The 18,389-nt window shown below is 37.1% G+C and overlaps 1 protein-coding gene across 3 annotated transcripts in view; it reads left to right on the top strand.

Moving 5' to 3' along the window:
- LOC124868875 overlaps positions 1 to 18,389 on the top strand; it is a 49,016-nt gene that overhangs the window by 27,296 nt on the left and 3,331 nt on the right. For all 3 annotated transcript variants that reach the window (XM_047366499.1, XM_047366500.1, XM_047366502.1), the window contains 10 exons: positions 3,618 to 3,677; positions 7,182 to 7,344; positions 7,427 to 7,574; positions 7,697 to 7,784; positions 10,860 to 10,947; positions 12,551 to 12,684; positions 12,785 to 12,986; positions 13,343 to 13,433; positions 13,568 to 13,634; positions 18,202 to 18,273. In XM_047366499.1, coding sequence (XP_047222455.1) covers positions 7,245 to 7,344; positions 7,427 to 7,574; positions 7,697 to 7,784; positions 10,860 to 10,947; positions 12,551 to 12,684; positions 12,785 to 12,986; positions 13,343 to 13,433; positions 13,568 to 13,634; positions 18,202 to 18,273 — 990 coding nt within the window. In that variant the 5' untranslated portion in view covers positions 3,618 to 3,677; positions 7,182 to 7,244. The remainder of the gene's footprint in view (positions 1 to 3,617; positions 3,678 to 7,181; positions 7,345 to 7,426; positions 7,575 to 7,696; positions 7,785 to 10,859; positions 10,948 to 12,550; positions 12,685 to 12,784; positions 12,987 to 13,342; positions 13,434 to 13,567; positions 13,635 to 18,201; positions 18,274 to 18,389) is intronic.

The raw sequence follows: 18,389 nt of genomic DNA, 5'->3' as shown, positions 1-18,389 counted from the left end.
ACAGGTGTACATACTATGCTATAAAGATCGCCAAGATGTCACTTGAATTTTAACAACTCAAGCTGTACAGTTGTGATCATTTTATCACAATCTGTTGGTTTCTGGCCTCGAATTTCTAAACTGATGTTTTAAAAGAGGGTTTATATGGCCGGGGGGCAGGGCCAGTGGGCCAGGCCAGCAGGCTTTGCTCAATAAGACATGAAAACTACTCATAGAACTTTATTGGGCTTTAAAAAGAACCAGCTCTGTGTACTTCTGACTCTGCTTCTGTAGCAGCCCTGACTCAATGCATAGCAATGGGTCGGCATGTGTGTCATGCAGTCGTCACGTGATGTCCAATCCAGTAACATTTATTAATAGTTTAGACAATGAATGGATGGTTACAAAGTGGGCCTGGAAATATTAAAATTTCCAGAATACAATTTTTTAAAGATATAGTTTAGGCTCAGCATCTGACCAATAACTGCACTACTCTTCAGCAAAGAAAAAGCAGCATATCTGTGACTTTAATCTAGTGCTGTCATTTCCCCAAGTTGTATTTTTGGCCATGGAACGTTACAAACAATCATGCCTCAGATCGTATCCACCTTGACGTGTTCAGTACTATTTTTACCAGTGTAATATTATTATTTGGCTGTTGTTACTAGAACAAAAACACTTCCTGAAGACATTTTGACAGTATTTGCTGCTTGATGAGCATAAACAGATGTGATACGTGCTATAATAAAGAATTTGCTGTTGCATTAGAATCAATATGCATTGGTTTTTGGCTTTAAAGCCCATCTGGAACCTACATTTGTTATAGTTAAATAATAACAAATGATTACTTTTATTTTAAAAATGTCTACATGTTAATGTTGAAATGCCAACAGAATGCCTAGTTTAGGTCCATACATATTGTGAATCCTAGTTTTGGATTAAGTAAACCTATGAAAGATATATGATATTTGGGGTTTATTTTAAATTCTAATGTGATAAATTATTTTTTACCAGTTTCAATTAGTAATGTGGAAACTACTTTTGGATTATTGCAATTTATAAACTACAGAGAATTTAATTGGTGTGGTTGGTGCCTATCTCCAGTGGTCATTGGGTGACAGGCATGATATAGCTTGGACAGGTGGTCAGTCCATCACAGGGCAACAGAGAGACACAAAGGACAAACAACCATACATGCACAAACTTGTACAATATAGGACCTTCTTACTGCAAGAGAACAGTGCCTACCAACTCTGCCACTGTGGAGTCCATAATCACAGAAATCTGTCTGATTTGTAACTAAGTCAGTACAACAGAGAACCTGGACAAAACCTATGCATTGACTGGTTGAAAACATAAAAGTACAAAATTGCTCCAGTTGTGGTAGACATTCATAGTCAGGTTGTTGGTGCAGTTTGGTCACAGTTCTAACTATTGCACCACATCCTGCTGACTGTGAGGAATTGTTCACTTCAAATTCAACAAAAATGAGCAGTAGCGTTGAATGAGGCTGAAAACCCTCGTGCAATCAGCATCCATTTCTGATCATATTCTTATAATTCTTTTTTCCTGCGTAACCACACAACTGTTTTAGGTAAGTAGAACCAGAAGTATATGTTGCAATTCTGAAGGAAAACAAAAAAAGATACACTTCAAACAGATGAGATAACAAAGATTGTATTTAATATTTAAGGGATTTCCTCAATGAGAACAGGTAGTTATGCACACATCACTAGTTAAAGAAGCAGACTGCATTATTTTTGCCTTATTAAATGTGGGAGCTTTTGTTTGTTCATCTTAAGGGCTATTTTAGGGAGGTACTGCTGTATTGCGGATGTGGATCAAATAATGATAAAAGGACTCATTCCAAATTCTTTAACTTTATCTGTCATAATGTTGAATCTTTGTGTGATGGACCAAAAAGGCAGACAAGCACGGAGAAAACAGCGTCAGTGGAAAACTCCTTCTTTAATTTAAAGAGTCCGCTTACTTGCATGCGAGGCGCAGGGTTACAAGAAATCCCGATCACAAGGAATCTTCAAACAGAACCAAACATAACAGGATCCGAGGCAAGGACTAATTCCAAAAGACATCAAAAGAGACATCACGACACCGTGTGGAACAAAGGACGAAGGCAAACTTAAATACAGACAATGGTGGACATGAAACAATAGGGCAGGAAATCAGAGGAACAGGGAACAGGTGAGACAAGGAGGCAGGGAAGCAGAGAGAGCAGGTGAACCAGATAGGGACAAATGAGGACATGGAGGAGCTAGATGAAGAACAAAACTGTAAACACACCCAGGGACCAGAACACGGGGGGAACAGATCTATAATAAATAATAATAATAATACAAACACAGTCAACAGAAGATAACCTAGGAAACAGAACCCAGGAATGAGGACTTAAGGACTAACCAAAACAGTAACAGAAAAAAAACACCTGACTAAACAGAATCAAAACCACATACAATAAACTGAACATAACCTAAAGATAAGACACCAGAACGGAAACTCAAAGTCTAATAATACTGGGCAGCAACCACCTAACTAAAACGTAAACAAATACAGAACCAAGAGACACACTGTGACATTATCTCAAATCAGCAGCTATATGGTTGAAGATTCGAAAATTGGGTGGTTAAACAGGACAATAACCCAAACTGGGGATGTCCTGACGAGGTTTTTTTGTTTCTGATACCGATCAGCGCCGTTTAAGAATTGCAATTGACTCATGGCAATAAGTTCTAGTCTGGTATTTACTAGTTGATAAAGTCAATGCAATAAACTCTGGAGCTTTTAAGTGCCATAGAACAACATTCTGCATGCTGTGGTCTCTCCTGTTTGTCGTCTATTCTTCCATTCCTTGACAGCCACAAATGTTTTCTTGTGACTCAACACATGCATCTGCAATCTTCAATAAACTCACCTTGGTTTCTCTGGGGGTGTGCCTGAGATAGTACATCACCAATTAATATTATGAATTGAGTTTCATCAGAGACTACCAATAATCATCATTTATTAGTAATTGGGACCCTAAGTTGCCTTTATGGCCCCAACCTGATGAGTGATCAATATTCCAGCCATAACAATGCCAAAGGCCTTTTGATTGATACGAGATGCATGTGGTCCAACTTGCTCAGGGAGATTTACCCAACAATTAGTTTGGGCTTAGGGAGCTATTTCCACTTGTATGTGGTATTTTGATAAATTTAAACTTGTGCAGCAATTGCTTGTTTTTAAAAATCTTTGTTACATATTCATTTCACCAAGTAAAAGGCACAGTTCCATAAAGCCAACTAAAAGCCCAAAATTAATGACCCCTATCCCAATGAGTATATTGAAATGATAACTATATCTATACTTCTCAGAACTGTAGGTATTTCTAGAAAATGTAATTAAAAAGAACAGGCTTAGAGGTGTTAGAAACGTCACCAGACTAAGTGGAAAGTAATAATGAACGTTCACACCTACAGACATTGCTAAAAAAAGAGGTGGCTTCAAACCATGAAAGGACTTAAAAGATTTATCTATCTGATTAGCTTTTCCTGTTGCTGGTATCTACCATTTGCAGTGTTTGCAGGAGTTGAGTGCTGTGAGATGTACACTGAGAGAACTCATGCGTGTTTCTCTTTCAGTGGATGTCAACTGCAATGAATTCAGCATTTGAAAAAGATCTTGTGTACCTTCCTAAGCAGGTAAGACAGAAACATTTACATTTTTACATTGTTTGATGAATGTTTAGATCTTAAACAAAAGTTTTTTGAGTGCTATAACATGGTAGGAGATGAAAAGGCAGGCAACCAGAATACTAACAATTCTTACTATTGAAAACCAAACAAATACTTCCTCATCTTCAGTCATCAGGTTTCTGAAAAAGTACCCAGGGGTAAAGATGCTACAACAGCTATTGTTTCAGACCTGAAAACTTGACATTTAAAAAATAATCTGATATAAATGCTTCAAATGTTGTTTGCAAAATCTTGAAACATTTAAATCCTACCTCGATCTATAGTTCAAGAATGCTTACAGCAGGTGAAGTAATTATCAAACACATTCATGTTTTTCTCAGTAACCTAAACGTGGCTACTGACATGGATATTCACACCAGCTCTAAGTACCCAAAAATGCAGACACAAAATGAAATGAACACAAACTTGTCTTCAAATTAAGTTAGGTGTAATAAAGTGGAATCTCTCAGGGAATAAGTACTTAAATGGTCACTGAAATTTATTTAATACTTATCTGAAGAGCCTCTTCTGGTGATGACAGCCCCATGGTGTCTCCTGTATGGAGAAACTAGTCATGTACATTGCTCAGGTGGGATTTTGACCTATTCTTCTACACAGTGTTCAGATCTTTAATGTTCCGTGGACATCTTTAACAAACTACGAGCTTTAGTTCTTTACATCAATTTTCCATAAGATTAAGGTCAGACGATTGACCGAGTTACTCTAGCCGTTTTATTATTTCTTTTGTCTGAAACCATTTGAGAGTTTTCTTGTTTTTTCCTGTTTGTTTGGGATCTTTGTCTTATTAAAACCCCATAATCATTTCATTTTATTCTTATCAAGAATGCCCCAGTACATGTCCATTTCTTCCTCCTTTAATTATATGAACTCTGGTAGTACCATATGCTGAATGAGAGTCCCACACCATGATGTTTCCACTTCCAAATGTCACTGTTAATATTGTGTTTTTGGAGTGATGCACAGTGCTATTCAACGTCCAATCATGGTGCATGAAGCAAAGATCAAAGAGTTCTATTTAGGTCTCATCTAACGAGACTAGATTTCCGATATTTTTATTGACTTGTCCAAATACACTGCAGCAAACTTTAAACAAATTTCAACACGTTTTTTTCTTCTTCATTAGAGTCTAATACAGTGAATGGACCTTTAGCTCATTATGATTGAATGTATTTCTATTTGTTTTTATGGATAAAGCGTACATGTTACATTTATGTCTTTGAAAGTGGACAACTCTATATTATTATTATATTTTTGACACAGTCAGAGATCTTGCGAGGAGCATCTGGTGGTGGCTGGTGTTGATATTCTTCCTGCTTTTGAATGTTGGACCTAAAAGTACTTACTGGAACATGAAGATCTTTATTATACACATGTAACCAATGCTTTCATTATGTATTGCAGCACAGGGTTGTGAATGTCTTGAGAGAGATTATTGATTTACCAATGACTAAAACTTGTTAATGAAAAACCTTTTTATAAGCCATAAATTAAGTCTAAACTAATTGACATTACCTTGCATTTATAAGCGGTTGTCCTGCATACTGATAGATTTCAGCTGGTTTCTTGGGTTTGCTGCATGTGTTCAGCACTAATTCTTCTGTGTTATTCAACTCTATTTAACAGCGTTGTTTATAGATCTATTTGTTTATCTTTGCTTAAATGTGTGTCTTACTAGGGTTGTTAATGTTGTTGTAAATTTCCATATAAATACACTTATTAAAAAACATTTATGTGTTCAGTACTTACTTTTAGCACTGTATCTGATTTGAGCTAACACCTCCTCAGAACAGAGGCTTCTTATGGCCTCAGTAAACACAAATACATTGAATGATGTGGATGATAAATTAGGCAAATATCAAATCACGATTACAACTTTAATCAATTTTTTGAAATCCTGAGTAGGTAACTGCTGTAGGTAACTGTTGTTAAAATGTGTTTTTTACATATTTGTTAAAACTGTCAAGTCCTGACAGTAAAATATGGACAAATAAACTGTGAAAGAAAGGACAATAGAGAGCAAGGGGGAGGGACCTATAAGGTCGAATACGAGTGTACACAAACCGGATTGACACTGCTAAGAGATTACTCCTGGCTCTGATTAGTTGGTTCGGACCGGGGGTGGTCTATTTCTGCATATGGTAGTAGGATCACTGGGAAGAAGCAGAGGAGCTGAGTTTTTTCACAGATTGTCTGTTCATACTCTGCTGTCAGGACGTAGTGACAAATATGTAAAAAATACATTTTACATTACCTACTGCTGTTGTGTTCTGAGGTTTAGAGTGACCAAGGCGCAGACAAGAGCTTGGCAGCAGCATGTTGTAAAAATCTTCAGTTCTTTATTTTTAACAAGGTTTCCAAAAACAAAGCAAGAATACTGCAGGTACAATACATAACTCGAAAATCAAAAAACTTACTGAAGTAGACTCTGCAGGTTCTCATGGCAAAAACGTAGCATGGTTTTCCAAAACGAAGCATAAACAAAGCATAGTCATGGTAGGGAACGGGGTTGTGACGATAGGAACCAGCGAAGTACAATGAGAACCAGAGAGCTAATAAACAGAGGGGAGTGAGGTATGGACCAATGAGACACTGATGAGCTATAGAGAACTGAGGGAATCTGGATGGTTGCTAAGGTGACCAAACTAGAAGACAGAGGGAACACGAGGGAAGCTAGACAATAACAAAACCAAAGGAACCTGACTACAAAAACAAAACTATAAATAACAAAACTCAGGGAAACAGACCTAAGCAAAACTATGGACGAAGATAATAGACCAAAAGAAACATAAGAACCTAGAATAATCATTAGCTAAAGTAAACTGAGAAACTAGAGGGAATAGAAGAGAACACCAAAACCTAATAATTAACAAAGAACCCATAAAGAAACCCTGACCGTAAATAAACAAAACCTAAACCACAGAGAGGAAACCAGGACGAGGAGAAACAGAGAAAATAAACTAATAAACAAAAGAGCACAAGTGAACAAATACCAAAACATAAATAAACACAGAGATACTAAATGGGAAACTAAACTAGAAACTACAAGGAAGACAAGGGAACTAGAATAGCAACAAATATAATAATAGTCATAATCATAAGAAAACCATAAGAAATAGGAAAACATAATAATAACAACAATAATAATAATAAGAAAACCATACAAAGTAATAAGAAAGCAACCATAAATAAAACCTACCGAAAAGGAAAGAAAACAACAAAAATGTTGCATCACGACAATTGCAGCTTTAAATGCAATCTCACCCATTTACTTTGACTACATGGTTTTTTCCTCAGAACTCAATCAGGCAGTTACATTAGCTTCCACTCTTAGGCTGCCCTCATATGTGCAAATCTATTGAACATGACTTTCACAGGTAAACATCAAGAAAGGTTTCAATAAAAGACCGGATCAATTATGTTTTCCAATGTCTCTTCATTTCAAATATTCAGGTCATACAGGCTTAAATGCCCTTCCAGAAGTCTAAGATCTTCTAAAAGAAACACTCGTTGGAAATGGAAAAAAAGATGACAACACATTTTCTGTTCATTCTGCTTCATCTGCTTCAGTTCTTCGCTGTCAGACCTGATGATAGTATCTGCCTCCCGCAGAAAAGTCAGTGCTTTCTTTCACATAAATTATGCTCAATAAATTAGGGATTGTATTAATTTTGCTTGATCTCATCTTCTCATTGCAGGTCTAACTTGCCACAATGATTTCAGTCATAACATTACCTGCATATGGAAAGGCTCATTTGACTCAGATCAAAGGAATAATGCCTGTTTAATATATGCAGAAAGGGTGGATTTCCGGCAGAAATCTTATAAGAATAAATATAAGCATTCGTAAGAACCAACACAATGAAAAATGAAATGCAATATGTTAATACACAAATGTTTGACAAATTGTAAAATAACCATAAAATAACAAAATAACATGAAGATTCTCTCTCTTCTTTTTTGCTCAGGTATAATGCTTCTTGTGAACTACAGTCTTTTGATAGCGCTAAACCAGCCTTAAAAAAGTGCTCGCTGATTTTCAATGGAACCTTCCTGGTGAGTATTAAAGTAAAATACAGCACAGACCAAAGGTTTGGACACACCTTCTCTTTCAAAGAGTTTTCTTTATTTTCATGACAATGAATATTGTAGCTTCACACTGAAGGCATTAAAACTATGAATTAACACATGTGGAATTATATACTGAACAAAAAAGTGTGAAACAACTGAAAATATGTTTTATATTCTAGGTTCTTCAAAGTAGCCACCTTTTGCTTTGATTACTGCTACGCACACTCTTGGCATTCTGTTGATGAGCTTCAAGAGGTAGTCACCTGAAATGGTTTTCCAACAGTCTTGAAGGAGTTCCCAGAGATGCTTAGCAATTGTTGGCCCTTTTGCCTTCACTCTGCAGTCCAGTTCACCCCAAACCATCTCGATTCGGTTCAGGTTCGGTGACTGTGGAGGCCAAGTCATCTGGCGCAGCACCCCATCACTCTCCTTCTTGGTCAAATAGCCCTTACACAGCCTGGAGGTGTGTTTGGGGTCATTGTCCTGTTGAAAAATAAATGATGGTCCAACTAAACGCAAACCGGATGGAATAGCATGCCGCTGCAAGATGCTGTGGTAGCCATGCTGGTTCAGTATGCCTTCAATGTTGAATAAATCCCCAACAGTGTCACCAGCAAAGCACCCCCACACCATCACACCTCCTCCTCCATGCTTCACGGTGGGAACCAGGCATGTAGAGTCCATCCGTTCACCTCTTCTGCGCCGCATAAAGACACGGTGGTTGGAACCAAAGATCTCAATCTTGGACTCATCAGACCAAAGCACAGATTTCCACTGGTCTAATGTCCATTCCTTGTGTTCTTTAGCCCAAACAAGTCTCTTCTGCTTGTTGCCTGTCCTCAGCAGTGGTTTCCTAGCAGCTATTTTATCATGAAGGCCTGATTCACACAGTCTCCTTCTTAACAGTTGTTCTAGAGATGTGTCTGCTGCTAGAACTCTGTGTGGCATTGACCTGTTTTTTAATCTGAGCTGCTGTTAACCTGCGATTTCTGAGGCTGGTGACTCGGATGAACTTATTGTCCGCAGCAGAGGTGACTCTTAGTCTTCCTTCCTTGGGGCGGTCATCATGTGAGCCAGTTTCTTTGTAGCGTTTGATGGTTTTTGCGACTGCACTTGGGGACACTTTCAAAGTTTTCACAAATGTTCGGACTGACTGACCTTCATTTCTTAAAGTAATGATGGCCACCCGTTTTTCTTTACTTAGCTGCTTTTTTCTTGCCATAATACAAATTCTAACAGTCTATTCAGTAGGACTATCAGCTGTGTACTGTATCCACCTCCTGCACAACACAACTGATGGTCCCAACCCCATTTATAAGGCTTGAAATCCCACTTATTAAACCTGACAGGGCACACCTGTGAAGTGAAAATCATTTCAGGTGACTACCTCTTGAAGCTCATCAACAAAATGTCAAGAGTGTGTGGAGCAGTAATCAAAGCAAAAGGTGGCTACTTTGAAGAACCTAGAATAGAAGACATATTTTCAGTTGTTTCACACTTTTTTGTTCAGCATATAATTCCACATGTGTTAATTCATAGTTTTGATGGCTTCAGCTACAATATTCATAGTCATGAAAATAAAGACAACTCTTTGAATGAGAAGGTGTGTCCAAACTTTTGGTGTGTACTGTATATGCTTTAAATTTTCTCCACACATTAGAGAAAATACATTATTGTTATGTAATACAAATAGCTTAATGTTAAAGGTGACCGAAGGAATGAGGCCCAAGACAGAGTTTCATTTCGGGGACTACCTCCAGTCTAGAAGCCACCACTGCTCCATCAACTTTAATTTTATTTTGTCCATTTTTGATCATTTCTGCACTCTACATTCAACATAACTCGTTTCACAATTAACTAGAGAGAGTCAAAGACTATTTACTTGATCATATAAAAGATTGTGCTTTGTTTAACAGTCACTTTCTATTATTTCTTAAAAAGAATGTTTGATAAACAGCTCATTTTATATATTTGTAGTCAGTCAGTTAGTCAGTCAGTCATTTTCTACCGCTTATATATTTTTACTTGCATTTTATATTTATTTCTATATTTATTTTATAAACCTTTGCTAAGCTCAGAAGATACAGTTAGGCCCAAAATTATTCATACCCATGCAGACTTAGATGTAAAGGGATTTTCATTCAACAAAGAACATTGGGGGGTTTTTTTTTAGAAGAAATGAGACAGACATCTGTCAAAACATATTAAAACTGTGTAAAGTGTATCAATTTTAGGGAAAATATTTTATTTGCTTTCACTGAAAGTTAATTAAAAAATGGCAGTTGAAAAATATTTATTTGCATTACAGGAATCATACCTCTGTTATAATTAGTGGCTAGCTTTTTTACATGTTCCCACGGTGATTTTGACCATTTATTTTTGGTGATGAGCTCCAATTCTTGGTAGGCCACTTTGCCATCACCCTAATTTTGAGCTCCCTCCATAGACTCATCCTATGTCAGTAGAGTTTAAGGATTTAAGCTGCTAACACAGTTATGACTATTTATGACTAAGTTCCACAGTTCAGTTAAATGTAAAAGTGCATAAATTTGCCTAATGAGGCTCAGATAAAAGTTAGGCCAGATACAGCAAAAAGTATTGAATTAGCTTTAAACAATAACTGTTTACATAACTTCTAGGCTTTGATGATTTTTATTAGTATGTGTGCGATTGGTTAATTTTTTAACTTCTCTTAGGGGAACCTATGCCAGCAGGGAGTGCTAACCAGGAGCAAAGTGTGTTTAAAGAACAGTATTTCTTTTAAAGGATTTGTTTGGCACTTGCGGCATTTACCTACCAGTAATTAGACAGAAAAGAGGGTTGACAGAAAAGTGGGAGATATGTAGCAAATGGCCTGATTGCTGGAATTAAACCCAGGACAGCCACATTGAGGAATTTAGCCTCTGCCAAACTGTGATACTCCATTAGGTTTTAATTGGAAAAGATACAATTGGAATTTTCTTGACATTTTAAAATTAATTGACAACATAAAATGACAAAAGCTTAGGGGTTTCTTTTGTCAATGTTTTTGTTTCTTAAAATCATTTTTGCTTCTTTCAGTTCTTTGGCTGGCATCGGGTGTTAATGAATTTGAGCTGCTCCTCTTCAAAACAAAATGAAACCTTTTCTTACAAGCCAGTATGTCACAGTAAGTAGGAACTGTCATCTTTAGCATCTTGTTACATAACCTGGTGAGCAAGTTACATTGTATGATCTTATAGTAAAGGTGAATCCTTCTAGAAAGCCTGAAGTTGTGTATTTAACTATATTTCTAGGGTAATTCACTGTTGTGGGTTGCACTTGTGGACTTATGGAGAGAAAGGCTGGGATATCGTCCATTAATGATTTATTACCAATCATTATAGGTTCAACTTTATACATTTAAAAAAAAAATCTAAACTCATGCATGATCTGCTCTCATCAGTGCTCTCCCTCTAGTTTCTTCATCTCTGAAAATATTCTTCTTAACAGATTAGCATCCATTGGCATAAGTCATACTCCCTTTGCTTGGTTTAACTTATATCTTTCCGGTTGCACTCAGTTCATCCAGCTTAAATCCCACTCTTTAAGTTTGATATTTGCTTATGTAGGTGTGCACCAGGGTTCCGTATTAGGGCCCATTTTGTTAATTATTTACAAGCTCCCTCTTGGCCACATATTCCACAAATATGAATTTTCATTATTACGCAGACGACACGTAGCTCTACATTTCCTCGAAACCAAATTCCTGCCTTCCACCCACTTCCCTTTCAGACTGTCTTATGGAGATTAGATCATGGTTCTCCTCTAATTTTCTTAACCTTAACAGTAAGAAAACCAAAGTTTTACTCATTGGCACAGCTTTCACTTTAAAAACTTCAGTTTCTTCATTGATATTGATAATTCCCCTGTTCATCCTTCCCCACAGGTAAAGAGTCTGAGTGTACTCTCTCATTTCAGTTTTATATTAATTATATCACAAGGTCTGCATACTTTTACTTACATAACATTAACCGACTTTGTCCCTTCCTTACTCTCCATGCTGCTGCCATCCTTGTCCATAGTCTTATCACTTCCCGGATCGACTATTGCAACTCTCTTCCTTTTGGTCTCCCCAATAAGTCCCTCCATAAACTCCAAGTTCTTCAGAACTCTGCAGCTCGCATAATAATCTGTACTCCCACAAGAGAGAAAAGTTAGGATAAACTTTGGTTATGAAACTGGTTTTCTCCAGTCATTAGGAACATAGATTATCTTCCCTTATTCAAATCACAACACAAAACACAACTGTTCAAACTGGCTTATTCATTTTAACATAGATTTGAACTGTTACCAAATGTTGTTTACGGTCTTGCTATTTTTTAATTATTTGTTTTATTGATTATTTATTTATTTATTCGCTCTTCTCTGTAAGGTGACCTCGGCTTTTAGAAAGGCCCTCTTGAATAACATGCAATATTATTATTTCCATCAGTATCATTCTGTTGTAGACATTTATGCTGATATTGCATAAACATACAGAAGATCGGCTAAAACCCTTATTCATTTTATTTTTCTAAGAGCCACACTAAAGAAGCCAGGGAGCTGCATGTTGCAGCAGCCTTGTCTATCATGAAAAGTACCAATAAAATACATTGGAGTTTGTGGCTGTAAACCGACAACTTTCAAAAAATTCAAAAAGGAGTAAATAATTTTGCCAGACACAGTATAGTCTCTTAGTGTGTTAAATGGCGTCCGCCTAACAATTAACAACTGGATGTTGGATTTTACAGTAAAGGTGAATCCACCAGGAAAACCTAATGTGAACCAGACAACTGTGACCTGGTTTACCCAAGTTGAAAAGCACATGAGAATTACAGTTTTTCTGTCGGAGCTACAGTGGAAACAAAAAGATAAGTCATGGAATGTAAGTAATATTTTTATATAATGTAAGGGTACACTGTTTGATAGAGACCTTCAAACATTACAGTCTGCTAATGATCTACTAATTGTTTTTTCTTTGTCAGGATCCGACTGTTGGGACTGTAACGGGGAAGTGTGAATGGGAGTGTAAGGCGCAACTGATACCCATTTTGCTCATGAAAGATGAGACTTATGAAGCACGTGTTCGTGTGCAGGCCTTTGACAAAAGCCTTAGTGGAACCTGGAGTGAATGGAGCCCCACAGAGTCATGGGTGTCACAAGTAGGAAGCCCGAAGCCAGCATCAGGTAAAATGTTCGCAAACATAAACAAAGCTGACCGCTTTAGTTGAACTCAGATTAAAGTCTCTCAAGTGACCAAGTTTAAGAATGTAAGTCAGTTTTTAGAGCTAAATAATCAGCAGTTAAGAACTATAACAGAAGGAGGAATCTAAACTTTCCATGATAGTTTTGCTAATAGAAGAATTACCCCCTAATCATGCGAGGAATGTTGCATATCAATTTCCTAAACAGAGTTGTGTATTAAAATGGTGCGAAAATCCAAAACACAACACGCATTAATCAGAATCTCTACAGCAGTAAAAATGTTGTAAGCATGACTCTCATCTCAACTAATGTGACCTTCTGTGTTCTGTGTTTTTCAGAGTGGGGCGTTTCGAGCAGAGGTGTTTTAACCCTTGTGGCGTTGGCTCTTTTGCTTGCTGGCATTGTCCTCTTAATACGCAAAAAAAACCTGTGAGAAACTACAAGATAATTTTCCAGAAATAGTTTTACCGGATTGCAACATAACATTTTAATAATTCAACCTCTGCTGTTGTGCTGAAGAAAATTGTAGATTTGGGTCATGATTAAGTATTTAATTGTTTCAGGGTCTACGTGGTGAAGAGCTTTAAAGGGGCACCCTTACCAGACCCTGGGAAATCTGAAATTTTCCAGGTATTCATTTGGATTTCTCTTTTTCTTTTTGTTGTGTATTTAGCCAAATGTACTTTTATTGTTAAATGTTTAATTCACATAAAAGTATTCAAAGTTAAAATGAAAATATTGCATTTTAATTATTTCTGATGCTGGAGTAAGCTGACAACATACATTGTAGCAATAAAGGCTCCATAAGCAGCACAAAATCTGTAGGTTTTAAGAGCATCTGAAAATAATTTAATGCCCTGCTGCTCACATAGCCTGGGTTTAGCCAATGGCTTTCCATAACATAGTAACAAAGGTATGTCTTCTCCAAAACCAATCTAATGAACTACAGATGAATCAGACTTGAACTAAAGTGATTGTGGTAGAAAACAAATTAACTGTAGACCTAAAGCTGTCATAATGCTGTTGTTTGGTGCTGGACCAAAAGGCAGACAAGCTCGGAGAAGGCTGAGTGAGTAGGAAACTCCTTCCTTTAATTTCTGAGTCCACTTACATGCAGGCGAGGTGCAGGGGTACAAGATAATCCTGATTACAAGGCAATTTCAAAACAGAACCTAACAGGATCCGAAGGAGGGCGAGAATCCAAAAAAAGACATAACGACACTGCGTGGTACAAAGTCCAAAGACAGACTTAAATAGAGACGAAGGTGGACATGAAACAATAGGGCAGGTAATCAGGGAAAACAGACACAGGTGTGAAACAGAGGTGCAGCAAGACAGAGGGGCAGGTGAACCAGATGGGGATAAACGAGAACTTGAGGAGCCCGACAAGACAAACAGTAAACAAACCCAAGAGACCTGAACACAGGAAGATAACAGATCTACGAATACAACTAATAACACAGTTAGCAGAACAGAACCTAGAACATAGAAACCAGAAACGAGGACTCAAGAATTAACCATACTTAGAACAGAAAACACCTGACTAAACGTAAACAAATACCAAACCAAAAACACACACTGTGACAAAAGCAGTTGTTCCCAAATCTTTTAGCGCCCAAGCGATAAGATAGCAGAGAGACCTTTCTATTTATTAAATATAGCACAAGGTCAGTTAAATATTATGAGAAACATCATCAACAGTCAATATATTGCTTAACATTTATATTATAAATATGGTTTAATAGTGTTTAATAATTTTGTTATTCATCATGCAAAACACCATGAATTGTCTTGCTGTTGAAATGTGCTATACAAATGAACTTGTCTTGCCTTGTTTAATTTGATTTCTAAAGAGGATATCACACTTGTGAAATTATGTACTCTTGTCAAAATGTAAAACCTAATGATGTACCTCAACCTGAACACACCACCTCTAGCATGAGACATGATGGTGGCAGCAACATGCTCTGGGGAGGCTTCCCTTCAGTGGGGGCAGGGAAGGTGGTTAAAGGTATTAGGGAGATAAACAGAGGATGGAAGCATGGAAATAAAAATAAAAAACTGTTAGGGGCTGCAGCAGACTTATGACCAGGCTAGAGATTTACCTATCAGGCAAACATTTCAGTCTTTAGATGTGCAAAGCTGGTAAGGCAAGGCAACGCAAGCCACGTTTATTTATATACCACTTTTAAGTAGCAACACGATTCAAAGTTCTGTACATAAAAAGAAAAAGAAAAAGAAAAAAGAACGAGACATAATAGGAAAAGTACATTGTAGCGGCATAAAGGTAATTAAATAATTAAAGGGAATTAAAAAAAATTAAAAAGATGATAATAAAAAATAATAAAATAAAAAATTAATGATTAAATAATTGATAAGAAAATGAAAGGAAAGTTCGACTGAAAACTTAACTAATAATGTTTAGATTGCACAGTCAAAGGCCACTCTAAACACATACGTTTTTAATCTTGATTTAAAGCAACTTAGGGTTTCAGCGCTTTTACAGTTTTCTGGGAGTTTATTCCAGATTAGTGGAGTATAAGAACTAAAAGCTGCTTCTCCATGTTTGGTTCTGGTTCTGGGTATGCAGAGTAGATTTGAGCCAGAAGACCTGAGAGGTCTGGGTGGTTGATTTGCTGACAACAAGTCTGTAATGTATTTTGGCGCCATTTTGTGAACCATTCAACCATTCAGTGATTTATAGACTAACAGAAGTATTTTAAAGTCTATTCTTTGAGATACAGGGAGCCAGCGTAAGGACTTTAGAACCGGGGTGATGTGCTCCACTTTCTTAGTTTTAGTGAGGATGCGGATGGCAGCATTCTGGATCAACTGCAGCTGTCTAATCGACTTTTTAGGCAGACCTGTGAAGACACTGTTGCAGTAATCAATTCTACTAAAGATGAACGCATGAATTAGTTTTTCAAGGCCCTGCTCAGGCATTAATAATTTAATCCTGGAGATGTTCTTTAGGTGGTAGAAGGCTGACCTTGTTACTGTCTTTATGTGCCTCTGACGGTTCTGGTCTGAGTCCATCACTTCCCCTAGGTTTCGGGCCTGATTGGTGGTTTCTGGCTCTATTAACTGAAGCTAAATTTTAAATCCTTTTCCTTTGGTCCAAAAACTATTACTTCAGTTTTGTTTTGATTCAGTTTTAGAACAGTTTGGCACAGCCATCAATTGATTTCTTCTAAGCATTTATCAAGTGCTTGAATGGGTTCATAGTCAACTGGTGATATTGTAATGTAAAGCTGTGTGTCGTTGGCATAGTTATGATAATTTATGTTGTTGTTTATTAAAATCTGAGTTAGGGGGAGCATGTAGATATTGAATAGGAGGGGCCCTAAGATGGACCCTCGGGGAATGCCACATGTGATTTTTGTGCTCTCTGATGTAAAGTTACCTACTGACACAGAAAAGTTCCTGTCCTTCATGTAGGATTTAAACCAGTTGAGTGCTGTACCAGAAAGGCCGACCCAGTGTTCCAGGCGCTCTAATAAAATGGAGTGATCAACAGTGTCGAATGCTGCACTAAGGTCCAATAATACCAGCACTGTGGTTCTTCCACAGTCTGCATTTATACGGATGTCATTGAACACCTTGACAAGAGCAGTCTCTGTACTGTGGTGAGCGCGGAAGCCTGACTGGAAGATATCGAGGCGGTTGGTCGTTGTTAGGAAGTTGTTTAACTCCTGAAACACAGCTTTTTCAATAATTTTACTGATGAATTGGAGGTTTGATATAGGCCTGTAGTTCTGTAGTAGCAGCTTGTCCAAGTTGCTCTTTTTCAATAGAGGTTTGATAATTGCTGTTTTTAGGGCCTGGGGGAAAACACCTGACAAAAGGGACGTGTTTATTATTTGTGTTAAATCAGATGTTATTACAGGCAAAGCTTTCTTAAGGAAAACTGTGGGTAAAACATTGAGACAGCAGGAAGAAGAGCTTAGTTGGTGTACAATTTCTTCTAAGTTTTTGTAGTTTATTTGGTGAAATTGGGAATTTTTTTCAAAATCAGTTCTAGCTGTAGACAACTTTGGTACCGGAGTTGATGTGGATGTGCTGACTGCCCCTCTGATCTTTTGGGTTTTTTCAGTAAAGAAGTTAGCAAATTCATTGCAGGCCCTGGTAGAGTGGAGTTCAGATGCTACAATTACGGTTTCGACTGTGGCAAATAATGCACGAGCATTGTTAATGTTTTTGCTGATGATCTTAGAAAAAAAAGATTCCCTTACATTTTTTAGTTGCAAGTTATATCTGTGGAGTCTCTATAGAGACTTATAGTGAACCTGGATTTTAGTCTTTCGCCCCCTGCGTTCAGCCTTTCGAAACTCCTTTTTTTCACTTCTGACTGGTGGAGCACTTCCCCAGAGAAAAAAGTTTCTCCTGGAGACTTTTTCTTCTTAGAAATGACCTTAACTTTAATTGGAACAATTGAATTAATGATGTCTGAGATTTTAAAATGAAAGTTATCTACCAGCTCATCTACAGTGTTACAGGGCAAAGTGGAGGTAGACGAGTAAATCTGGTTAAAAGTTTCAGCAGCACCGTCCTTAAAGATGCGTTTTCTTATCATGTCTCTTTGGCTAACTGAGTCATTGGAGATGATGCTTTCAAAAATAACAGAAAAGTGGTCAGATAGGGCAACATCAGTTACAGACACCTTGGAAATGTTTAGATCCTTAGTGATGATCATATCTAAAATATGTCCCTGTTTGTGAGTTTGCTGTTTAACATGTTAAGTCAAACCAAAATTTCTAAGAGTGTCACATAGATCTATGTCTTGGAGATTGTCTCTTTACCTGGAGAGCCAAATATTCAAATGAGTCAAATTTGCTGAGAAATACCTTTTTAGACTTTAGTGAATCTGTGGTAGAGATATCCCTGAACACTTGCAGCTGTAATTGCAGAATAAAAGGTGGTCCTACAAAGTTTTTTCTCAGGGGGGGCTGGAATTAATATGCACAAGTTATTAAAACTTACGTTTTGGAAATTATGCATCATTTTCTTGTCATAATTATGCACTTCTTTGTTGGTCTATCACATATATAAAATCTCAACAAAGCATATTGGACATAATGTGACAAAATATTAAAATATTGTTAATGAATACATTTGCTAGACACTGTGAATTTCTTTTGTATTTTTATGTTTTTCTTTTTACTTTGTCTTGCTAACCCACCTTGTATATTCTCCACAGGACTGGTTTACTCTGAACTCTAAAGGCCAAGACGTTTCTTTTGCATCAAAGCCTGAAACATCTGCAGTCCAAGTGAGTTTTTGGGTTTCTTTTTTGTTAATGTTCAGTAGTTGCTATTAAAAATGTTCCTCACAACAGTTTAAGTCTTTCTGTGGCACACTTTAGGACTAAAAACATCAGTGAAGAAA

The sequence above is a fragment of the Girardinichthys multiradiatus genome, chromosome 5, assembly GCF_021462225.1.
Source record: "Girardinichthys multiradiatus isolate DD_20200921_A chromosome 5, DD_fGirMul_XY1, whole genome shotgun sequence".
Classification (NCBI taxonomy): Eukaryota; Metazoa; Chordata; class Actinopteri; order Cyprinodontiformes; family Goodeidae; genus Girardinichthys; species Girardinichthys multiradiatus.
This window is presented reverse-complemented; position numbering and strand designations above follow the sequence as displayed.